The sequence below is a fragment of the Equus asinus genome, chromosome 2 (assembly GCF_041296235.1).
Source record: "Equus asinus isolate D_3611 breed Donkey chromosome 2, EquAss-T2T_v2, whole genome shotgun sequence".
Classification (NCBI taxonomy): domain Eukaryota; kingdom Metazoa; phylum Chordata; class Mammalia; order Perissodactyla; family Equidae; genus Equus; species Equus asinus.
This window is the reverse complement of record NC_091791.1, coordinates 178,704,670-178,730,690: the sequence shown is the minus strand read 5'-3', so window position 1 is coordinate 178,730,690 and position 26,021 is coordinate 178,704,670. Positions and strand designations below refer to the sequence as shown.

Genomic DNA, 26,021 nt, shown 5'->3' with positions numbered 1-26,021 from the left:
AGTTACAGGTGCATATGCAGAGGTGTAGAAGTTAAGGCTTTGGATTGTCTGGAGCAACCTTTATCAAACTCACAATATGAGTGCCACAAACACGAAACTTCACATATGGACATGGACTGTATGCTCATTATGGGCCAGGTGTCATGGTACTATCTTATCTGCATCATCTCTTTATTTCACAGTAGCCTTAGGAAGGAGGTTCTAGTGGTACTCCCACTTTACAAAAGAGGAAATAGATGCTTAAAGGAGTGAAACAACTGAGTTAAAGTCATAGATCCAAGAATAGTAAGACTAAGTCCAAATCCTTAGCTTGTCTGACATCACAGTCTCTGTGCTTAATCACTCTTCAGTCCAGTACTTTTGAGGCAATGAGGGTAAAACAGGGTAATGTATCTGGAAGCCTTTGAAATCTGTAGAGACTTAAGTAACCACTACTTCAGACTACTGGATCAAGAGATTACTTTAGGGAAACAGAAATTGTGGACCGGTGCAGCTGTTGTTGGGCGTCTCAGCACATCAAAGTGTGCTGGGCCTGAAAAAGTGATGAAATGCTTAGTTCTTGTCTGTTTTTTTTTTTCTTTTAAAAATATTTTCAATGGGCCAAAATCTCAGAAAGATTATATTGAAAAATCTATCAGATTGAGAATCTATTTACAGAGACATTAATGATAATTTTGAAGGGCATTAATTAGTTAAAAGACATTATATATACAGAAGGAGTTCTTAATTTTTGCATCAATGATGTCATTTTCAAAATGATCATCATTTTCATTATTCTTAGCTACCAAAGGCTTGGAAAACCAACCTGAAAAGATCTAACATTAGTCAAAGACAAATGCTCGTACTTCTCCTAGCTTCCTTTTAAACTCTGTAATGTAAGTTAACAACATACATGGGCTGCAGTTACTGACATACTAAGAATTTACAGACACTTCACGAATGGCTAGTGATTACGCCTCTAGTTGGTAAAATAGCTAGCTGATTAGTCCCGGCAGAAATGACATATCCCAAGCTAGAACTACTGTCATGCCTTGGTAATGGGAAATAAATTCTTTAAGATCAGAAACAATGTCAGTTGTATTTAAAATGACACTAGAAACTACGTCGTAATGGACAATTGTGCAGAGGTGAGCAGGGACTAAAAAGAGATAATAGGATTTTAAAAATTTGATTTTATGGGTTCTTTCCTCTATTTGCATTTTTCATCAGGATAACCTCTGCCTATAAGTTCTACCCCGGAAATTTTTTTCTCCTTCAATGTATTCTGGGTGTCTCAGTTGATTGAAAGGCAATAAATGCATAGTCTTAGAAAGCCTGAATGAGTTGACAGAATTTTTGGTCTCACTGAAAATTCATCTATTGATTTGACAAGACAGTTACATTTTGTACAGCTTGGAATATTATAGTCATCATTTCAAGACAACACAAAGCTGAGGCAAAGGCTTCAGGAGAAGCACTGATATGTCTGGACACCTGGAACATCTCTGAATCTCAGGTTGGAAGAAACATCCAGATGGCATCTAGTCTGTCCACACTTGTCTATGAGGAAGAGAGAATCCTAATTGATGAGTTTAGTGTATGCTCTTAGAAATCTCCAGAGAAGGACCATGACCACATTGCCCCCTACATTAGTAGTGCTGGGCACGCCTCCAAACTATACTTCTGGTACAATTAAAAGTCACTGCATACAGTTACCCTCTTGGGCAAAGAAAGAACCAGCCTTCTTATAACAACATTTCGCATATTTTTAGCAGTCTTTGAGAAAACATGGAGTTGTGCCAGAAGGCAGGACATCAGAAAATATTGTTCAGATTTTCAGAAAGATAGGGCCTCAAAATGTTAATATCCAGAAAAAATTCTTGAAAGATGATTTACTAGAAAGACACCAATATGAAGTCATGATGAATAAATCATGCTAAAATAACTCTATTTTAATTTTATGAAAGGAATCCTCAACTGATAGCTCAAGGGAATGCTGTGGATGTGGTACATTCTGACTTTAGTAAGGCATTGGTAAAGATTAACAATATCCTGGATGGCAAGATGGAGAAATGGCAACCAGATTATGACATAGTCATTTGGGTTCATAGTTGTTCCAGTAGTCACACCTATAAGACACTTATGTCAACTAACGGGATCCCTAGTGGTATGTACTCTAGGGCTCAGTACTGTTAACATTTTTCAATTCTATCGCAGAAAAAGAGAGAGCATGCAATTCAATTCGACTAACATTTACTGAGTGGCAACTACATGGAGCATACTGTGCTAGGTGATGAGGGAAGAAAGCAGAATAAGAAAGTACCCAGTATCCAACGCAGTATATTGGAAAGAGGAAAGCTTTTGAAATTAGAGGATCTGGATATTTCTCTCAGTTTTTCCATTTACCATTTATGTGACCTTAGAGAGGTCGATTCATATTTATGTGCCTTAGTTTTACCTATTTTCAAAATTGGGAAAATAGAGATAATTACCTAAAAGAATTATTGTGAGGTCCCTATGAAATTATCTGAAAATATTTCACAAAATGGAGAGAAGAAGCTTAGCTGAGCCTGTGTTATCTCACTTGATCTGTAGGAAAATTCTGGGTTACATACCATTAATAGCTTTATCTTACAGGTGAGAAAACTGAGGGACAGAGAGCTTAAGTAAAATCTAAAAAACGCTATTTCAGCACAGAAGAGAAGGGATCAGTTCATGGGGGGAAATGAAAAACGAAGTGATGTTTGAGTGGTGCCATATAGGTTGAGTAACAGTTTTCCAAGTGGAAGTGTGGCAGAAAGGCATTTTAGGAAAGGAAAACAGCATGGAAAACTGCATAGCAGTGTGAATATGCAAATGTATTTCATCAAAAGATGACTGGACTGATTTTGCTAGAGCATCAGTATTAAGAGTTCCAGGAAAGAATGATGGAGGAGGTGGTATAAACGGTAGGCTAGGACCAGATTCTGGAATACGTTGGCACTATGAACCATTGCTGACTTAGGAGCAGGGAAGTAAATGATCGCTGAGGTTTTGGGAAGATATTTCAGGGAGCAAGGTGCAGGATAGAATGGAGAAGTAAAATTTTCTGGGAGGTAATTTGGGAATTTCTCACTATAGGTCCAGAAAAAGGTATTACAGTGGAGGAATGGAAATAGAAGCAGGTGGATTCAACCAACTTTGGCAGCACATTAAAGTGGCAGGTGATCAAGAGGGAGGGGTTGATATCTAGTATTGTGGACTTAATTAAAGAATTAAACCAGGAACTAAAATTCCAGATGATTGAAACAGTAAGTAATAATTCCCTTCTAGTTTGCTATCATCTTGAGACTTGTCAATATACACATTCAATCAAGATACATTTGCATATGAAAAGCCTTCAACTTTAAAATTTACCTAGCTCTGATTTTGACATTGAAATCCTAATGATGCTACTCTGTTGCACACATAAATGAACAGGAAGAAAAGGAGGAAGATTTGCGACCGAAAATAACTCTCAACTACACATATAAATTTTAAAAATTAAGTATAATTTTTATAAAAAATATTTTCTGATCAATACTTTTTCAGAAGATTATCGTTATCTGCCTGAGGGGCTCAGAATGTAAATCTTAGTTTTGTACTTTTGCAGTGTAGGAGAGGATGTATTTTGCAACAGGACTTCAATATGTATTAACACCAAACAGATAAATGGGAGGAAGAAATGAGGAGAAAGGAAAGGGTTATTGTGATGTTGGGGAAATATGTTCTAGAAGATGCATTAACTTGGTTTCTTAATAAGTACTGAAGATGTCATCATATTAAATATAGTTTTGTAACCTGAGATCAAAGGATACAACTCAGGCATTCAAGAACTTCCTGATGCAAAATGAATTACATTGGGAGAGGCTCCAGAGATTTCATCAAATCCTTAAAGAGATCTATGACACCCCAAATAAAACAAATCACTGTTAAAATTATGGAAGTGCTATATTCCACAAAAGAGATAAAACCATGAATTTCAAAAAATGAAAAAGAGAAGTTTCTAATTTAAAAGACATCTATGTTTGTGCTTAAAGAAGGCAAAAGAATTTTCTTTAGCTAATTAGCACTCTAATTTTTTGCTTCTGTTACTTCATGTTTAGATACAGATATTCTTGAAGCTAAGGTAGATTAGCAGTCCTAATAAACTAGTGAACCTACACATTATTTTTTCTATTATTTATACTTTATGACTTTTTTCCCAATTATTTTATTGAGGTCATAAAGATTTATAGCATTGTGTAATTTCAGGTGTAAATTATTATTTATCAGTTTCTGTATAGACTGCATTGTGCTCACCACATCTAATTTTTATCCATTACCCTACATATGTGCCCCTTTTGCCCACCTCCTCACCCTCTTCCCCTCTGGTAACCACTAATCTGCTCTCTTTATCCATGTGTTTGTTTCACTCTTCCACATATGAGTGAAATCATACAGTGTTTGTCTTTCTCTGGCTTATTTTGCTTAACATCATACCCTCATGGTCCATCCATGTTGTTGCAAATGGGGCAACTTTGTCTTTTTTATGGCTGAGTAGTATTCCATTGTATATATACCACATCTTCTTTATCCATTCATCAGTTGATGGGCACTTGAGTTGATTCCATGTCTTGGCTATTGTGAATAATGCGGGAGTGAACATAGGGGTGCATAAATTTTTTTGAATTGTTGATTTCAAGTTCTTTGGATAAATATCTAGTAGTGGGATAGATGGATCGTATGGTATTTCTATTTTTAATTTTTTGAGGAATCTCCATATGGTTTTCCATAGTGGCTGGCCAAAACCTCCAGTACTATGTTGAATAAGAGTGGTAAGAATGGGCACTCTTGTCTTGTTCCTGTTCTCAGAAGGATGGCTTTCAGTTTTTCACTGTTAAGTATGATGTTGGCTGTGGCCTTTACTATGTTGAGGTACTTTCCTTCTATACCCATTTTATTCAGAGTTTTTATCATAAACGGATGTTAGATCTTGTCAGATGCTTTCTTTATATCTATTGAGACGGTCATGTGATTTTTATTCCTCATTTTGTTAATGTGGTCTATCACATTGATTGATCTGTGGATTTTGAATCATCCCTGAATCCCTGGTATAAATCCCACTTGGTCATGGTGTATGATACTTTTAATGTATTGCTGTATTTGGTTTGCCAATATTTTGTTGAGGATTTTTGTATCTATGTTCATCAGTGATATTGGCCTGTAATTTTCCTTCTGTGTGTTGTCCTTGGATGGTTTTGGTATCAGGGTAATGCTGGCCTTGCAGAATGTGTTAGGAAGTGTTCTGTGTTCTTCTATTTTTTGGAATAGTTTGAGAAGGATAGGTATTAAATCTTCTTTGAAGGTTTGGTAGAATTCTCCAGAGAAGCCATCCGGTCCTGCACTTTTGTTTTTTAGGAGGTTTTTGATTACTGTTTCAATCTCTTTACTTGTGATTGGTCTATTGAGATTCTCTCTTTCTTCTTGATTCAGTTTTGAGAGGTTGTATGAGTCTAAGAATTTATCCATTTCTTCTAGGTTATCCAATTTGTTGATATATATTTTTTCATAGTATTCTCTTATAATCTTTTTGTATTTTTGTAGTATCTGTTGTAATTTCTTCTCTTTCATTTTTAATTCTACTTATTGAGACTTCTCTCTTTTTTTCTTAGTGAGTCTGGTTAAGTGTTTCTTAATTTTGTTAATCTTCTCAAAGAACCAGCTCTTAGTTTCATTGAATCTTTCTACTGTTTTTTTAAAGCCTCTATTTCATTTATTTCTGCTCTAATTTTTATTATTCCCCTCCTTCTGCTGACTTTGGGCTTTGTTTATTTTTCCTTTTCCAGTTCCATTAGGTGTAGTTTAAGATTACTTATTTGAGATTTTTGTTGTTTGTTGAGGTAGGCCTGTATTGCTATGGCTTTCCCTCTCATAACTGCTTTTGCTGTATCCCATAAGAGTTGCTATGTTGTGTTTTCATTTTCATTTGTTTCCAGTTATTTTTTGATTTCTCCTTTGATTTCTTCATTGATCAAATGGTTGTTCAGTAGCATGTTGTTTAGTCTCCACATATTTGTGACTTTCCCAGCTTTTTTCTTGTAGTTGATTTCTAGTTTCATAGCATTGTGGTAAAAAAAAATGCTTGATATGATTTCAATCTTCTTAAATTTATTGAGGCTTGCCTTGTTTCCCAACATATGGTCTATCTTTGAGAATGTTCCATGTGCACTTGAGAAGAATATGTATTCTGCTGTTTTTGGATGAAATATGCTATACATATCTATTAAGTCCATCTGGTACAGTGTTTCATTTAAATCCACTATTTCCTTGTTGACTTTCTGTCTGGACAATCTAACCATTGATGTCAGGAGGGTATTGAGGTCCCCTAGTATATTGTGTGCTGTTAATTTCCCCCTTTAGGTCTGTTAACAGTGTTTTTTATATACTTTGGTGCTCCTGTGTTAGGTGTATATAGATTCATAAGTGTTATGTCCTCTTGTTGGAATGTCCCTTTTATCATTATATACTGCCCCTCTTTGTCTCTCATTGTTTTTATCTTTTTTTTTAATGCTTTTTGGTGAGGAAGATTGGCACTGAGCTAATGTCTGTTGCCAATATTACCCTTTTTTCTTTTCTTTTCTCTCCCAAGCCCCAGTATATAGTTGTATATCCTAGATGTAGATCATGCTTGATCTTCTATGTGGGATGGCGCCACAGCATGGCTTGATGATCAGTGTATACGTCTGTGCCCAGGGTCCAAACTCGTGAACTCTGGACCCCCAAAGTGGAGCATGTGAACTTAACCACTCAGCCACGGGGCTGGCCCCATGACATTTTTATCTTTAAGTCTGCGTTGTCTGATATAAGTATGGCAACACCTGCTTTCTTTTGCTTGCCATTTGCTTGGAGTATCAACTTCCATCCCTTCATCTGAGCCTATGTTTTCTTTAGAGCTGAGATGTGTGTCCTGGAGGCAGCATATTGTTGGGTCTTGTTTTTTAAACCATCCAGCCACTCTCTGTCTTTTGATTGGAGAATTCAATTCATCTACATTTAGAGTGATTGGTGATATATGAAGGCTTAATACTGCCATTTTATCTCTTGTTTTCCAGTTGTTCTATATTTCCATTGTTTCTCTTCCTTCGTATTTCTGACTGCCATTTCAGTTTGGTGGTTTTCTGTGATGGTTTTCTCATTATTTATGATTTGAGGTTCTGCTCTGATTTGTTGTTTAGTGGTTACCACAAGGTTTGTATAAAAGATCTTGTAGATGAAATAGTCTATTTTCTGATAACCCTTTATGTCTATTAGGCTATGCAGGTTCCATCCCTCTCCTCTTCCCCTTCTGAGCTATTGTTGTCACAAATTATTCTGTTTTGTATTGTTTGTGACTATATTGAAGGGTTTATAGTTATTTTTGATGCTTTCCTTCCCTCTATCTTTTATGTTATAATTAAGTGTTTGCTAACCTGTTCTGATAGAGAGCTGCAGTTTTCAGATTTTGTCTGTCTATTTATTTCCTTTCTCAAAGCTTTGTAGATCTTTGCCTTTTTGTTTCAGGTATGAGGGTCTCCATCATTTCTTGTAAAGAAGGTCTAGTGGTGATAAACTCCCTCAGATTTTGTTTATCTAGGAAAGCTTTTATTTCTCCATTGTATTTGAATGATAACTTCACTGGATAGAGTATTCTTGGCTGAAAGTTTGTTTGTTTTTTGGTGAGGAAGATTGGCCCTCAGCCAACATCTGTTGCCAATCTTCCTCTTTTTGCTTGAGGAAGAGTGGCCTTGAGCTGACATCTGTGCCCTTCTTCCTCTATTTTGTATGTGGGTCGCCACCACAGCATGGCTTGATGAGTGGTGTAGGTCCACGCCTGGGATTTGAACCCGTGAACCCTGGGTGCCTGAAGCAGAGCATGCTGAACTTAACCACTACACCACCAGGCTGGCCCTTTGGCTGAAACTTTTTGTCTTTCAGTATCTTGAATATATCATTCCATTCTCTCCTACCTATAAGGTTTCTGCTGAGAAATCCACTGAAAGCCTGATAGGGGTTCCTTTGTAGATTATTTTCTTCTGCCTTGCTGCCCTTAATATTTTTTCTTTATCATTGACTTTTGCCAGTTTTGATATTATATGCCTTGGAGAAGGTCTTTTTGTATTGATGTAATTAGGAGTTCTATTGGCTTAATGTACTTATAAGTTCAATTTTTTCATTAGGTTTGGGAAGTTCTCACCTATTATTTCTTTGAACAAGCTCTCTGCTCCTTTCTCCCTCCCTTCTCCCTCTGGAATATCTATAATTCTTATGTTGCTTTTCCTAATTGAGTTGGATATTTCTTAAAGAACTTCTTCATTTTTAAAAATCTTAGTTCTCTCCTTCCCCTGAGGTATTTCTATATTTCTATCCTCTATACCACTAATTCTGTCCTTAATAATGTTAGCTCTATTTTTTAAGGATTCTGGATTATTTTCTATTTATTATGTGTGTTCTTCATCTTCAGAATTTGTTTTTTTTAAAATTTTTTTTAGAGTTTCAATCTCTCTGGTGAAGTATTCCTTCTATACATTACTTTTATTCCTGAGCTCACTAAACTGTCTTTCTGAGTTTTCTTGTAACTCATTGAGTTTACGATAACTATTTTGAATTCTCTGTCACTTAGGTTGTAAACTTCTGTGACTTCAGGATTAGTTTCTGGAGACTCGTCATTTTCCTTCTGCTCTGAAGTGTTAACGTAGTTCTTCATGGTGTTTGATGAAGTGATTCTTTGCTGGCACATTTGTGGTAACATCAGGTCACAGATTCCACCTGCCACATCTGGATGGAAGCAGGAGCTGTGTTTCTGATTCCACCCCATCTGCTGGAAGTCATGTGGGTATGGCTGGTATGCATTTGCATGGGCTAGCCACAGCCATTCAGCAGGTTGCTTTTGTGGGGGTGGGGCCTCTGTGCTCAGTGGGTGGGTTGTGCAGGCATCGGCCAGCACTGTGCTTGCAGTAAGGTTTGGCTGAGCTGCTGCACTTGGTGAGTGGGGCACTTTCTTGGGGCCTGAGCTACAGCCACTTGGTGGGGAGCATTCCCAGTGGTGGGGCTGCTGAGGCATGGTGGGAGCTCCTGCAGGCTAGGCTGCCCCTCTGAAGGCATTTGTGCTTGTGTGCTGGCCTGCTCCCTCCCCCTCTTACAGTTGCACTGGCTGCCGTGCTTGGTGGGTGGAGCTCCTTTGTGGGGGCTCAGCCGTGGCCACTCAGTAGGGAGCGTTCCCACTGGAGGGTTCACCAGGTTATGTTGGGCACTCTTGTAGGTCGGGCTACCCCTCCGATAGTGTTCACAGGCAGGCTGGCCTGCCCCTGCCTCCTCTTAGAGTCCTGCTGGCTGCTGTGTGAGGCTCCATAACCTGGCTCACTGCTGCTGGGGAGAAGGAGGGGTGCGCTCACCTAGTTCCACTGCTTCCTGGGGATTTAGTCCATTCACCTTCAGATGTATAGCTGCGTGGGTCTCTCAGGTGTCCTGTTGTGCTGTGTGGGTATCCTCTGTTGGTTAATGAATGTCCATTTAGTTGCATTTTAGAGGGGGAGAGAGAAAGGGAACAGCTCACTCCACCATGTTGCTGACGCCACTTGGCCTTTATGATTCTTTTTATCATAAGGAGGCTGGATAGATTCTGGAAATCATTTAGTTCAACACTTAGCTACAAGCAATCCATATCCAAATCATCTCAGATTGGGAATGCTTATGTGTAAGAATCTGGAGTTCCCCCATGCTCCCTTAGTAATCTGTTCCTATATGTCATAGCAGAAAACTCTTGCAATTGATGACTTTTACTTCTACAGAGAGTTTAGAGACATTCTCAGCATTATATAAACATGACAGAGATTTTCTCTCTCTGTCTGTGTTTCGCAGTCTAGAATGTTCTCCCATGCCATTAGAGTTAGGACACGTGTGTAGATAAATATTCCAGAAATGACAGTGGTGCTGGTGGGCAGTTAAGAGTAGACGAGAACACTGACAGTCTCATGCCAAAGATGGGAGCTAAGGAGGTGAACCAATTTGTCTTTAATTCTCTACTTTCCCTGATTACATATCTCCTTCTACCCTTGTGCTATACCTAGTAAGTTCCCTCACATGAACACCTAATCAAGAAGGCTGAATACTGATGCAATGCAATTTAAAGGAGAGCTGTGTTATACTAAGATATGTGGCCAACGAGGAGACCTAAATAACAAGGAAGACCCTGAGGCATAAAAAGTGGCTGGTCCAGATAACACGCTACTGTGGATTTCAAAGCAAATGAGGACAGAAACAACCAAAAGTCATGGGAAACTTCAGAGGAGAGAGGGAAACTTGCCTGAGGCCTGAGGCATGGAAACAGCAACTTAGATTAGACTCTCTACCTGAATTAGCAGACCCCGATTGGCACTTCTTTGGCTAGAATTCTCGGTCATGTGTACCTGAGTGGGTAGGATAGCCCCTGAAAAGGAAGGGAAATCTCTGCATACCTCCATAAACCAGGGCTGAGTCACATAGGGAAGAATAAGAGGTTTTTCTTTTAAAAATTTAGATTAATTTTTCCTATGTTGAAGTCTAGCTCACGCTGAGCCCTTCTTTGGACTTATCCATTGATCAGTGAACCAGAGGGGTGAAGAGGGCAAACTCTGGACTGATCTGCCTGGATCAACTCTGTCTCCCCAGTAGCTACTTAAGAGCTGTGTGAATACGAGCAAAGTACTGAACCTATTAAGTTTCACAATCTGCAAAATGAGCATAATAATAATAGAATATAAAGTTTGAACAATGCCTGGTACAGAGGAAGTTTTTAAATAATGTTTTGCAGATTAAATAGAGTAAGTATAAAGTGTTTGGCACAGTGTCTGCTGCAGTCAGTGTTCAAGAAGTGTAGTTCTGCTACTATTTTTGCTGTCAGTGACCACAAGAATGACACTAAAGAAAGAGTGGCAGATAAAGTGACGGAGATGTCAGGAAAGTTCATGTGCCAAGGTCACAGAAAAAATGGATAGAAATATAGTGACCTTCACTGAGCAAGACTTAACATCTTGGATCTGTAACTAAGGGAAAAGAAAGAAGCATACAATGGTAATAAATTAGGGGGAGATTAGGAGTATGGAGAAATTGTCATTGCTGTTTCTTTGTATTTGTGTTTATTGTGTGGTGGTGGGGTGATTATCAGTTTTATTTGAATGTTTTATAAGCTGTTAGATTTATTAACTGAGAAGAAGCAGATAAATAGGGATGTTATTCAGCTGTGTCACGTCATGGCTTCTCATAGCTCTTTCCCTAACTTTCAGGCAAGGTTAATTAACGAGGGAAGTTCACTGTGGAGGAGAAGGGGAAGAGCTGGATCTGTTGGGTGATTCATCTTCTTGGGGGAACAGTGGATGAATCAACTCTCCCATCAGCAGTTCTGGGGAGAGGACTGAGGCACTGGATGGAGACTTCACAGTATCTGAAGAAAGAAGTCCTGATGGGGCATGTCAGAGGGGTATGATCACTTTAACACGGTATGATTTGATGGAAACTGGAACAGCTCCTAAATCTTTTCCAATCCTGGATGTTAAGCGTTGTACCTTTTAATATTTTGTTTTTACAAGGCCCCTTCTTATAGCACGGTGTCTTTAATCCTAAGCCCACGAAGCTTCAGAAACACTCTTTTTCTGTATGTCTTCATGGTGGTCCCTTCTCCTAGGTGACGTCACCTCCTCAAGGAGACCTTCTGTGACCCTCCTATCTAAAATGGTCCCCACCAGCACCCCCTCACAGTATCTTGCTTCACTCTCTGCATAATAATGTAGCCTAGCGGGTAAGTGCATGGGGGTGTGGAGTCAGACTCCCAGAGTTCAAACCCCGGCTCTTCAACTTGCGATGCTGGGTACTCCGGTTAACCTCTCCAGCCTTAGTTTCTTCATTTGTAAAATGGAAACAATGTAAATACTTTCCTCTGGGATTGTTGTTATTTTAGCCTTCATCACTCTCTGAAATCATTTCCTTTATCTATTTACTTGTTATTGTCTGTCTCTCCTGTTAGAATGTAATCACTATGAAATCAGGGACTTTTTATCGTTCCATGCTGGGTTTCCAGGCTCTAGAACAGCCTCCATGATAGGAGCTCAATAAATATTTATCAAATGAATGAATGAACGTTCTATCAATATTTAAGAAATTAGCTTGTACAGTTTCAGGTTATGTGGCAAAAACAGCTTTATTGAGGTACCAGTATGGCAACAGAAACGGAATCCAAGCTTGCTCTTGCCTAGACTGAAACTCAAACTATTTCTCTGTATTACTTTTTTACCAATACATCTCACTTTTTCGCAGATCCAAAATTTTGCAGAGCTTTATGATCTCTAGTTTGTCATGTGAAATAATTTGTTTTTCAACAAGGTAGATAATCTAATGTTATTGAATTATACTAAATATTGCTTTTTCAAAATATACCTCACCTCTCCCAGTCTTCTTCCCTCCTGGGATATGCCCCCTACAAACCAGTAAAAACCATTAAAAATGAAGAACAAATTTTGAAAGACAGCAAAGCAATCGTTGAAGGGAAGCCTGTGGCTTCTAAAAGCTGGAATGCAAAGAATGCATCTTTCTAGCGTTAAAACGACAATAACCGCAACACCTATAGTTTGCTTACAGAATTCCAAATTTGCTAACGCTACACAGCTAGCAACCAATAAATGTGTTGTGTTCAGAGAGGCAGGAAAATACAGAACAGTCCTAAGGATAGAGTTTTTTTTTTCCTCCAGCACATCACTTTGTAACTGCAGGCAGAGCTGCCCAGGTGCCTTGCCTTTGCTTCGAACCCTGTTAAAGGTTAAGGATGCTCCACATGTGCCTTGCTGACTGTAGACAGCTCAGCTAAAGGTCGTTCATGGAAGGGCCTGCTCCCCCACCTCCTTTCTTTTTTTTCTGAAGAATTCATGTCAAAGAAAGTGCCTTACTCTGACTTTTATGCAGCTGTTAGTCTCCTGACGACTTATATAAGGTTTTTAAGGCCCGATGATGACTGTTACCATCCCTGACAATGCCATGGTCACCCTAAAGAACCGAGCTGTCAGAAGCTCTGTACTCCAAAATTGGGAAAGTTTGATGCTGGCTACATCTACAGTGCATTCCACTTCTGTCTGCCCTCCCACATATAATAAATATTGTTTGAGAGACTGGTTAGTGTGTTGTAAAACTGATAACATTCAGGTTGCCAAAGGCATTTCATAAACTTCATAGGTCTTAATTTATGTTGCTATAGTAACTGAAATGTTGGACTTTCCCAAGATTAGAAGGCTTTTATATCCTTAACCTTAAAATGATAATAATGTAGATTATGACTTCAGACTTGGTCTTTGCTGTTGTGGGAAACATATACTCTGTATGTTGAGTATTCTAGGAATGCTAAGGTATGACTGAGTGTTCAATAATGTAATATCAATATTAAGATTTCTGACATCCACCCTGATTTTCTTATCTATGTGTATGAATCTCAGTGCCCAATGTGTTATTAAAATGGACAGTCTTTCTCTAAAGAGAAAGAGGGAATTTGAAGGGGGACATGGGAAAAGTGGAATTCTTAGAGAACACTCATCTCAAGGACTAATGTGAATTTGGCTCACCTTCTTCATCAAAGTGAATTTCTAGCACGTGCTGAAGCACTTGGTGCATTATTAACAAGTGTTTTAAGAAAAGACACTGTATTGAGGCGTTTAGTGCACCAGCACTGTCTGCAGTGAGAAGGAGAGTTGTAGCCAATCCCCTACCTTGAGACAGGATGATAACTAAGAATCCTATGGGCAGCTCAAGACCACATGTATTAATTACATGGACCCAAAGTGGCTGGGACACTGGGTGCAAATGACCCAGGATTGACCTGAGACAGAAATCTCTCCCCTCCCGGAGGCCAGCTTACCTTATATCCTGATGATTTGATGTGCACACCGCGTTTGGTCAGAGTAGATTTCATTCGGATGAAAAAGGAACGCTCAAGGGTGTTGTCAGTGGTTAGCAGACTGGGGCTGGTCGACTCCACTGAAGAATACAAAAATACATACACACATGATTTAGATCTCCACACAGCCCCGCACAGCTATGCTCAGGTGCAATCCTTGAGTTCACTAAAAATAAATGACTGATGGGTGCTAAGAGCGTCGTAATCAATTTACCTCATTTAGAAAATGTTTACTTTGAGGAAAATAAAAAAGAAAAATTAATGAATCCAAAGTAACTCCATTCCAGTTTCTAGCAAAAGCTTTTCAGGCCTTTTAACTTCCTGCAGCATGGGGTCTAATAGTCAGTAGGTAATTGTAGACACCTTGAGGCTTGGCCAGTGCACATGGAGAGAATGGTCATGAAAAAGAAGGACCCCATAGATTTATGGGGTCAACCAAGACTCAGGCAGAGACACTTCTCATGAAGGGTAAGGTGACTTGCTCTTTGTTCTCCCTGAGAATTCCTTCTCAGAACTCCTAGTTCTGAGAGCCACAGAACCATCAAGGTTGGCATTCTGGTCAGTGTCCTTGCCCTCCTGAGTTGGTTTCCTTCATTGTAGGGAATAAGAAGCATGAAGATTTTTCAATGGACTCAAGATAGGGAGCTGAGAATGAGGTATTCAGACAGAAACAAACAAAAACTACTCACAATATCAATTTCCCCCTCCTGTCACAAATGGCAGCTTGTCTCCTGCCCTCATCTGAATAGGAAGCAGTCTCCGTGTTTTCACGTCTCTGCTTCTGAATCGAGAAAACAACAGTCTCCTCTCTAAAGCAAGATAATTACTCTTTCCCTTGACATGTTTTTAGACTAAGTAGAGTACTTTTTACTTATGAAACTTAAAATGGTAGTTTGCAGTCCTACTGACCTTAAAAATACCTTTATGCGAACAGGTCAGAAGGCAGTGTAAATTTCTTTTCTTCAAAAACAAGCCTTGAAGATAGTTTTTAAATGTAAGTATTTTCCTGAAAAGAAATTAATTTGGGGTTTTTGAAGCCTAATAAATACTGTCTAATTTCACGCTTCCAAAATAGTCCTTTAAATTTTTTCTTATTGTAAAGTAAAATAAATATGTCCAACAACAAAACAGGATTTCTTTTGAGCAGCCCTACACTAACACTAATTTTCTCTAGGGTAGAGGTAAAGAAAAACATGTAATAAAGAGATTTAAGAATTAAGTATAAGTGAAAACGACTGTTAAAACACAAAGAAAATTAGGCAAAACAGGCTTTTAAATTATGAAATGTATTCCATATATTTCCAAGGGAAAGAAATATCTATTTTTTATATTAAACTTGATGCTTGGATGAAAGAAGAATGAGAGCTGCTATAATAACAGAAACTGTGCTCTTTGTGGTCTGGCTTTCCTTGTATCATTCTTGTCTTAATATGACTACACTTTCCTTTATTTATGGCATTTCTATTCTGGGGTGATGGAACTACCGACAAGTGTCCCTTTCTTACGTGTCTCTCTTAAGATTTCCTTTTTTTTTGTTTTAGAGAGCATGGATCTAATGTCATTTTAAATGTACAGCTTTTTATCACTCAAGGGAAAAGCAGAGCCATGTTATATTTAGTACTTTCATTTCTTCTGATTAAATATGAATTACTATGAAATTTTTCTCATCATCTAACACGCCATAATACGCCAACAGCTTTTTAATACACTATATAAGCACAAACTTCTGCTCTAAGAGTTTAATTTGCCCCTCTAATCCAATCACATCAACCTTATTTCTCTTATCAGAGATTCCCATTTTGAATTAAATGAGCTCATTAGTTTTAATCAAAAGCAGAGAGATCAAAACTTAAACGTAAATGCTTTAGATCAGAACTGTCAGTCAGCCGTGCAGTTCTATTTTACTAAAACACAAGATCAGAGACCCTTAGAACCAATTTTTTCTCGTAAGGGATGCCGAGAGCTTGAAGATGCTATATCCCTTTTTTTTTTTCCTTCCCAAGGACAGATTATACATTTAAGGTTAGACTTAATTTATAGCAGGTTTTCATCCTGGAGGAAATGGAAAAGTATGCCAATCTACTGTTGTCCCTTTCACATTTATTGGCACTGGTCCTCGGAGACTTGAACTAACGTGAAGCCATCAGAATCCACACCACAAACTCAGCCTTAAAAATTCAGCTCTGTTCAGCAAGATTGTGTTTGCAATAGCTGAGGGAAAACGAACTTCCCAGAGAAGTGAAGTATGTTTTAGGGCTATGGGCCTGGATACTCTGACCCAGGAAGGAAGGAACCACCTAGCTGTAGAAGGGTGAGGAATTCAGGCATCAGTAGAAATTATTATTGATTTCAGTATATGGAACTGCACAGTCAAACACTTTGTGTGCACATTAGAGACCACAGCAAGGGCACTTCCCGCTGGGTGACAAAATGCGAGACACAAGCTTTGCATGAGCTGTGGATGCCCAACACTGCGTCACGCCCTGACTGAGGCGGTGAGTACGGCACCCCCATGTGTTACAACAGTAATTGCCTAAACATACAGGGGCGGCATTAATTAAACCCAGGACAACTGGTGTGAGAGGAATGCAAGGGCAGGTTTTGCCCCATTGAAGCTGAGATTTAAAAGCTAAACTAGTCCTCAAGCTTTATTTCAAGAGCATGAGGGTATGGGAGGTAGTGGAGAAGGAGGGGGTGTGGCTTAGAAAGAGTCTGATTTCTGATGAAGATTTCTGCTTTAATTCCATATGGCTTTCTAGCTCTGAGGACAGGGGCAGAAGTAATGTGCCATGCTGTCCGTTTCAAAGGGACAAGTAACAAACTCATTCACAGCACACATGCACACCACGGCCGTGTTTCCTCAGGGCTAGCAAATACACTTTGGTTATCCCGGCTCTGACAACGGTGTCTCTCATCTAAAAAGACGTATGATCTGCAGATGATGGATAAGAGCACGAGCTTTAGGAGTTTGCAAAGTGTCTCAGGTGAGAAGCATGGATTTTGATGAAGGTCCTACTGGAAGAGAGCATAGAAAGCTTGACCTTGGTGATGTGCGACATGACTGTGGCACTGAATGGAGAAAGGCCGCGTGTGTGTGTGCGTGTGCGTATCTGCACAGTGGGGTGTGTGAAGAGAAGACGTAATAGTGAGAAAAGCATCCTTAGGACAGGTGCTCTATAAAGACAATGGAAACTGTCTATGCCAAAGAAGCATTTTAAAGGGCTTTCTAGATATCAGATGCTTTTCTGTCAACTTTTTGAGGAAGGCCATGATTGCTGAAAGCTCTGACAAAAATTCTGGGATTCACAGAAGTTCTACCTGCTGCCTGAGACACAGGAGAAATTTATGGGTAAAACTAGATGAAGTGGTCAAAGCCCAGATGTGGCTGGTTTTGACCTATGACTTATAAACAACGAGCTGAAAAACAAACACAGAAACAAGACCTACACAACGAACAGCTAGATAAAGAAATACACTCTTTTGCTGAATCTCAAGGGCCTCAACTTTTTAATAAATCTAAATGATCCCATCACTTGAAATGTCAGTTTTTGCATATTTTGTAAAATTTACAGAACAATTTATAGCAAAAGTTGTAATAATTTTTATGTTGGCAAATGCTACCATAACGTAAAATCGTATCTGCATTATTCCACATCTGTTTACGATTCCCTAACTGGTATTGTAGTTGCTGCTTCCTTGTCATTATGTGGGAGCAGGACGCGGTGGGGAAGGTGGGGAAGGAGGAGGTGGCGGAGAACCATCTGGCTCTCGCTGGGCAATCCCAGGGCCAGGTCCATTCTGAACGCTGTCACTGTTCTCTCCAGGGTCCCCACAACTGTATGGGGACATAGCATAAAGGGGGCCTTTCTTTTTTTACACTTCAAATGCTTTCAATGCAATTCTAGTGTCAGAACCCTCCAACTGCCACCAAATCCTCATGTGTGAGGGAGAGAAAAGAAAAATTAAGTTTTGAGAAAACTTTGTTACTCCTCAATCGTGAACAAAGTATTTTTCCTTTTAAAGGAGAAGCGGAGTTGGGGTAAGTCATTAAGACAGGAAGTTAAATATATTCTTTGCCCACTTTATTGCCTAAATGACGCTTTCCTTTTTCAGATGCTCTGTGCACACAGGATAAACCAAAGTGCAAATAACCAAAATGACTTTCACAAGACAAAGGAGGAGACGTGGGTTCATTCTGCAATTATCTTGATAAAGCCAAACTGTTTCATTGGCACCTGCTGTTAGCCTTGTCGGATACTGATGTACTGTAGGACTTCAGAATGAGTATGTGTCAAGTATGTGGTAAGTTGCTTCTCTTCTTACAGGAGTTTTCCTCTATTTCCTCAGCCACTTGGAAGTTAAGTATAGTCACCTGGCTTTCTGTGGCCAATGAAATGTGAGCAAAAGTCACGTGTCACTTCCAGGTGGAATTTTCGAGAAGAGCCAGCCATGAGGTGCTGCTTTCTCTTTCCCTCTGCCATGGTGACTATCAACATTTCAGATAGTAGCTGCTCCATCAACCTGGGTCTTAGAATGAAGACAGTATGGAGCAGAACTCTCAGCCAACCCTCACAGAAATAAATCTTTGTTGTAATTTGTGGATTGTTTTTTACTGCAGCATAACAGCTCATAATGACTGATACAAATAGCTAATCTTTGTTATTATATAAAAAGAGTCGGTATGTTGTCCAAGTGTCCATATGTTGATCATGACTATGTTGTCCATAGTCAGTGGCAGAGCACACAGACATGACATGTTTGTCTGATTGCAAGGGTCATGATGTTCTTACAGTGTTAAAATACGCTGTTCTGACAGTTGCTTTTATCCTCATTTTATCTTTTATACTAGGTATTCCAGGGCAGCAGCGCTCAGACAGGTCTAACTTGATCCACTATAGCAGCTGGCACGGCTCCTTGAGCCCAGAGCAATGATTATATATATACATATACACATATATACATATATATTTACATATATTTAATATATTTAATAACTAATATTCATTAAACATTGAATTTAATGTAATAAGATCTTCCTGACCTAGTTTCCCAATAGTAGGCCAAGCATGGCAAAAATAAGTCTTTTCTCACAGAAATTGTCCCAGTGGATTTTATGTTTATCCAGGATGACAACTGAGATAATTATATGCCGCAAATTCTTCAATACTCCTCCTTCCAAAAGATAGAGCCACTTTGTCTCCCCTTGGTGTGGGCTAGGCTTGGCGACTTACTTCTAATAAATAGCACAAGGGGGAATTGGCCCTCGGTCATAACAGGCAGAGTGGCTTCCTTGTTGCTGCTTCCTGGGTCATTCACTCTGATAGAAACAACTGCCATGTTGTGAGGACACTTGAGCAGCCCTATGGAAAGGCCAGTGTAGCTAGGAACTGAGGCTTCCTGCTAACAGTCACATGAGTAAGCTCAGAAGTGGCTCCTCCTGTCCCAGTCAAGCCTTCAGGTGACTACGCTCTGACTGACATCCCCATGGCAACCTCATGAGAAATCTTGGGCTAGAAATACTCAGATAAGCTGCTACTGAATTCCTCATCTGTAGAAACTATGTGAGATAGCTTTGCTTTTTTTAAGCTGTCAGTAGTTGGGGTAATTTGTTATGCAATGACAGATAACTAATACAACATCCATGTAGAACCTCTTTTCTGAAAAATCATAGCCTTGTTTTGATATGTGACAACCATGTACGTGGGTAAAACTCGTGTGATAGTGAAAGGAATGCATAGTGAGAAGGACTGTCAGTACCTGGTGAATTCACATATGCAAGGAGCACTAGCTGCAACACTGATTTTTGTGAGCAAGTTCTGTGTTTTCAAAGGTAAACGCTCAATTATTTTTTAAAATGTGCAATTTGCAAAAGATGCTATCAACAGTGGCATCTACAAGACTGTGAGATCTTGAAAGGCGGGCCTTGCTTGCCTTTTGTTGTATCTATTTCCTGCTCTTCTCCAGCTTCCCTCATGCCCCAAGTGCCTAGGACTGTGTTTTATGTAAGGAGGTGCTCAGTGTGCATGCTTATTAAAGTAACAGTCAGATGCTTTCATTTAAGAAGAATTATTCACTTTATTTATTTATTCACTGCCATTCTCTCACACCAAACATCTTGTCACAAGAAATCTTTTTTTGTTTTTCTCTTTTAGGAGACGGAATCATTATGTCCTCGTATTCATCTCTAAGGAAGCATTTTCTGCAAAATGTTATTTTGAGAGTCATGAACCAATGGGTTTAGTAGTTAAAGGAGGATTGGCTTGGTTTTCCCCAGAACTAGAGAATACTTTGTTCTCTGTCTTTTAAGAGTTGTTTTTCATCCCACTGGCCTGGCCTCTACCATGTCCTAGGGCAACTCTGAAGGAGGTAATGGCCCTGAGTAGACTGGACTGAGATCCTTGCCCTTCGGATGTCATGCAAATGCAGTTCCAGCCATTACACTGTGGCTCAGCAATCAGGCTCTATCACCTTCGGTGCTTGCTCTGGAGTATGACAAAGTGGCCAAATTCATTTAAGTCTCATCAGGGCTGACCTGCTGCCACTCCATTGTGAGTCTTCAGCTTTGTTTAGAAACTTGTGAATCATTAACTGAAACTCTAGAGCATAGCTGTGAAAATAATTGTCATTCAATAATGAGGTAATAGTTACTCCTTCAGAGTAACATTAAAAATAATTCACCAAAAAAAAAAGAGGAAAAAAATAATAATCTGCCAATCCATGCCACCTGTCAGCACAAACTCCCCGGCAACATCCACCTGCCTGGGATGAGAATCAGAAGGCATAAGGCTGCCCTTCAGGTTTCCTGCGCCTGGCAGGGGTTGCTACTTGGTGCGGCTGTCCCCTGAGGGAGGAGAGGAGAGCGTTCCTCTGCCGCCTGCTGCGCCGCAGTCAGTGTTCAGCTGATACCACTCTGGGGAAATATACACAGTGTCAGAGTCAAGCTGCTACCAGTGGGTGTTTCTATCACAACTACTAAGCAATAGGAAAGTTCAAGGGGAAAAACTGGGTATTGTAAAGATAGCCGTTGAGAGTACATGACATCCAACGTGACCCATTCTGCAGCAGGCTGCGCACTCCACAGAACATGCCATATGAATACTGCAAGCGAGTGTTTTAAATCTTATTGGAGACTCCCTATAAATGTGGCCACTTGAGGGATCTATTCTGGGAGAAAAATACAGCACGTCCTCCCGGGATGCTGCTTGGATTCCATTACCAATATTGCGTATGGGATCGAGTGTGGCAATGCTTTTATCACGACTATAAAGTGGTTACGAGCCAATTCCTCATATAAAACATATTCAATAACATTGAGGGTTTTTTCCTTTTCTGCTTCCTTTTTTTATTTCCTCCCTTTCTTTTCTTTCCTTTTCCTTTTTTTTAACGACAAACATAATGTCAGACAAAGGGCATCAGGACTTAGTCTTTGTAGTACAAAACAAAATAACAATACATAAACACCTTTGTGAAGGCAGCTCGAAACCCCATGTTTTCTATTAAAAAGTCATGTTCAATCTTCACTGTTGATAGAACCGAATAGCTAACACAGAGAACATTGTATATCAGAAAGGTCAATAGTTATTATGAGCTACAAATATATTTTTTTCCATCCTTCAGGCTGTTTAGCGCATATCACAGCATGAGCAGCTGTCTTCTTTAATGCTTTTAAAATTAGAATCCCAAAGAGGAAGAAAAAATTATGGTTGCAATGATTGCTCTTTGCTTTTGTAAGTTTACTTTAATATACTATTTTATATACATGAATCTTCCATGCAGCCTGTCCATGGGGCAGTAACTGGTTGCCAGTATCGAGTTGAACTGCCATGTTTATTTTTTCAGCATTCTGGCCAAATCTCCATCTTAGGCACAGATGTTGTGGATATACTATATTTTAAAAAAGAGTTCTGTAGAGAAGTCTGGTTCCAGAGACACTCGCGAACACACACATATGCATCCTGCCTTTTCATTGCTTTAAAGCTATATGGCTAACTACAACAATGCCATGTGATGAGAAACAATTATGCAGCACTGGGGGAGGAATCAGGCAGTGATTCAAACCATTGATACGCAAAGTATCACTCTCCGTGTGCAGGCCTGGGACTGAGAGCGCACCTTCTAAGTTTTTAGAGGTTGATCTTCTGCCTGTCTCCGGAACTCCTTGCCCTTACTCAGCACATGGCCCTAAAAGACAGTATGAGTATTTTAAATGGCACAGATAAACACACATCAGATGTTTCATTATAGCTCCCTTAATCTCTGTTCAGTTACTTAAATTAAATACTTACTGAGTATCTATAATGAGCTGGGACCATTTATAACAGCGCTTATATTTTGGAGGGGGGAAATACACAATAATTTCTCGAAGTGATTAATGCCATAAAGAAGAGCAATCAGAGTCAGGGGCTAGAGAACGATGAGGGCCACGTTTCAGTTGGGTGGTCACGGAGGCCTCTCTGATGAGATGGCATCTGAGAGCACTAAGTCATGTGGATATCTGGATGAAGATACCAAGCAACACCTCTGTGCTCACGATTCACGTTGTAACTTTATGACTCCACATTGGGAAAAGGCTTACAGGAAACTATTATTTGGATAGATATGCACTAGTGACAAAGAAATTCTAGAGATGCTACCCTTTGTACTTCTGTCCAAAATTAAAGTGACACACTAAAAACAAATAATTTAACATGTAGGAAACTAAGGGAGGAGTTAACAGACAGAATTGTACCCAGTGATGTTGTCAATTCTTTGGGGACCTCTAAAGAGAGCAATTTCAGTAGGAAAGTGGGACAAAGATTGAGTAAATAAGTGATATATGTCTCTTTGGTGAATTTTGGTGATAAAAATAAAGAGACCTGAGTATGTTTACTGATTGAGGGGACTGAGCTTAAAGTTGTCTACACTGGAAATGCTAACTGAAGAATTTAAAGGCTAAGGGATAATTTAATAAGTAACCAAGAAAGAGATGTGAGCCTCTGAAATGGGGGGGAAGAAGGAGGACCTGAGAGAAAAAAGGGAGAGGGGGAGGGCTAGTGAGAGAGAGGAGTATGATGGGAATGGCATTGAACAACTTAATCTCGGTAGAGTGAAGGAGTTGGAGAAGGAGAGGATTTTGAGAGTGAAAAAGAGCTATGGAGCAGTCCACGTGGGAAAAACAACTAGGATCAATAGAAAATAAATAATAAGATTGCATAGTGGCTAGAGCTGCATGGCTGGCATTTCAGAGCACTAATTTTCTAGGGTATCCTAGTAATAATGGCCTTGTGGTTTTTCCGGGCAATGCTCAGGACAGTGGGTTTTCCCAGGGATGGGAGCTGGCACAATGGGAATGAAAGAAAATCAACAGAGTGCGGGATTCCCAAGGGTTAACAGACAAGGAGGTGAATACTGACAGTGATGAGCTGGGGAATAGGAAAAGATGACAGGGCATGGGGGAGGGGGGGAGTGGTGACATGGGTAAGGCAGCCAATAAGGGGAGCTTCGTTCAGAGAATGGTTTGTGAGAATGTTATCTATTGCTTTTAAACAAGTTTATGTTTATATCTCTATTTCTTCTATGTTCATAGAAAATTTGGAAAATATGAAAAAGTATCAATAAGAAAATAAAAAATATTCCCAGAAAGCTTATCAACCAGTTACAGTCACTATTAACACTGATGTGTTTTGTTGTAGTCTATTTGCTATTTATTCATATATTTATTTCAAAATTGGGATCACACCTGTGTCTCCTGAATTTTTTAATGTTAAAAAGCCATAGCTTATTATGTGATAATTGCTATACTTTTATTAGACACTTTTGGGGGGATAAAAGTGTTGGGGCTCTAGAGGCTGTGGCTGCAAATTAGCTTTTTTTAAAATTTAAAAGAAAGTAATTATCTGCTTTGCCCATATCAGTACATCACTTTCAAACATACTCTTTTTGCTGGCTGTGTAATGTTCCATTGCATGGTGATGAATTTCTTTGAAATTAATCTTCCTTCAATTCTATTATTATTTCTTAGGGTGGATATCTAGAAAGAAGTATTACTGGGTCAAAGAGCATGAGGTTTTCTTTAAAGCTAATATGTACAAATTGATTTCCAAACAGTGCTGTATCAGTTTATGTTTATCAGGAATGTTTGATGGTGTTCATATTGATTGCCATCTTAAAATATTTGTTCTTATTTGTTAAAAAATATTAAATTAGCAGAAGATATGGAGAGCATACTTTACTGGGCTCTCCCTAAAAAGCAATATGTACAAACATCTCTCATGTTTAATTTGCATTTTTATTTCTAATGAAGTTGAATAATGTTTTGATACATATTTATTGGCCATTTGAATTTTTTCGATGAATCATATATTTAATCCTCTATTTTCCAATTGAGTTTTCAGTGTTCTTATCAATTTGAATGAGATACTTATAAATATCTAGGATATTGTCTTTGACATATTTCTTGCAACTATTTCCCCATTTGTTTGCCTTTTACTTCTGTTTATGATGTTTATTGACACATATATGTTCTAAATTTTATATGGAGAAGTCTATACATTTTTCTCTTTGTAACTTCTTTTGTTGCTCTTGTACCTTAGAAAGTTTTTCTCAATTTTTTTGAACAGATATTTGGTATCTTAAAAATGAAGCATGGTTAGGGGGCTGGCCTGGTGGTGCAGCAGGTAAGTGTGCACGTTCCACTTCTTGGCGGCCCGGGGTTCACTGGTTCAGATCCCGGGTGTGGACATGTGTATAAAGCAGAGGAAGATGGGCATGGATGTTAGCTCAAGGCCAGTCTTCCTCAGGAAAAAGAGGAGGATTGGCAGTAGTTAGCACAGGGCTAATCTTCCTCAGGAAAAAAAAAAATGAAGCATGGTTAAAGGTCAAGCATGATCATGCCAATGGGTGGCTAAAGGCAAGTCAAAGAAGGAGTTTTTGAGCTTTTCAGTCAAGGAAGTGTGTGTGGAATAGTTACCCATCCTCTGGCATCTGCTGGCCTCCTTGAGCTGACACCATGGAGGAAGGTGGGTGAGTGATGTGGATGTTGACAGACAATGGCATTGAGAACAGGTAAAGAACGCTTTTTTTTTTTTAAGAGGAAGTTTTTAAGTGATGATGTTAGGGGCAATGGTGCGGAAGTGGCCATGGGAGCAAAGTATGATGACCACTCCTCTTTCACACTGGGGAAGTCAGAAGCATAGGAACTGTGGCCTCTTTGAGAGTTTTGGGAATAGTGGCCTCCCAAGGAGAAGGACTGCAATAAGGGTGAAGAGGCAGAAGCAGGGCTTGTGGAAAAGGCGGTTGCTCCAGGAGAGTTTACTCCTAATCAGGGTTCCCAGACAGAATACAGGACACCCTGTTAAATCTGAATTTCAGATAAACAATGATAGGTTTTTCTTTTTTTAAAGTATAACTCAAATATTGCATATAAATTTCTAATTTCACTGGGAATCCTGTATTTTTATTTGCTAAATCTTGCAACCCTGCTCCTAGAAGAATGACGACTCTGCGCGGCACAGAGGAAGGGTTCTGCGTGAGAGCAGTCACGTGGTTAACAGCAGCGAAGAAGGGAGGAGTTTAGAAGATTGGCCTGAGACGCATTTGTTGGACAGAGAGAAAGTTCTAAATGGCCAGAACTTTCTTACTGTAGAGTGTTAGAGAACTAAGCAATAATTGAATATCCAAGTGAATGTTGGTGTGATAATACAGCTTTTTCAAATTTGCCTTCTCAGATATGGGGTCTAAGCACAGCGGTGAATTTGTCTTTTCCGGTGTGAGTGTGTGTGGTCTGGGGGTTGAGGAGAGCCTGGGTTGGCAGGTCTCTACAAATATCTCCTGAGCCAGTATCTTCTGCTAAATTATTATTTTTTATCATATAGGAGGAAATTGAGCAGCTAGAATTTGTTGGTTTTATTATGGCTCCATTCCAGCACATCTGAAGTGGTTATTTTTCAAAACGTTTTTAGTTAGAAGTACTGTATTAAATCCATCATCAATAAAGGAATGAGGGTTATTCATTGGAGAATATTTTTAGTAACATTATTTATACTTTGCAATAATTTACAGAAGTCAAAAATGGGAGATAACCCAATTAATTATCTATATATGTTATTTTGCT

General features: G+C 39.2%; 1 protein-coding gene across 11 annotated transcripts in view; it reads right to left on the bottom strand.

Moving 5' to 3' along the window:
- The window catches only part of NPAS3 (neuronal PAS domain protein 3), an 829,776-nt gene that overhangs the window by 56,905 nt on the left and 746,850 nt on the right, over nucleotides 1-26,021 (bottom strand). For all 11 annotated transcript variants that reach the window (XM_070504228.1, XM_070504226.1, XM_070504227.1 and 8 more), the window contains one exon: nucleotides 13,892-14,010. In XM_070504228.1, the coding sequence (XP_070360329.1) occupies nucleotides 13,892-14,010 (119 nt within the window). The remainder of the gene's footprint in view (nucleotides 1-13,891; nucleotides 14,011-26,021) is intronic.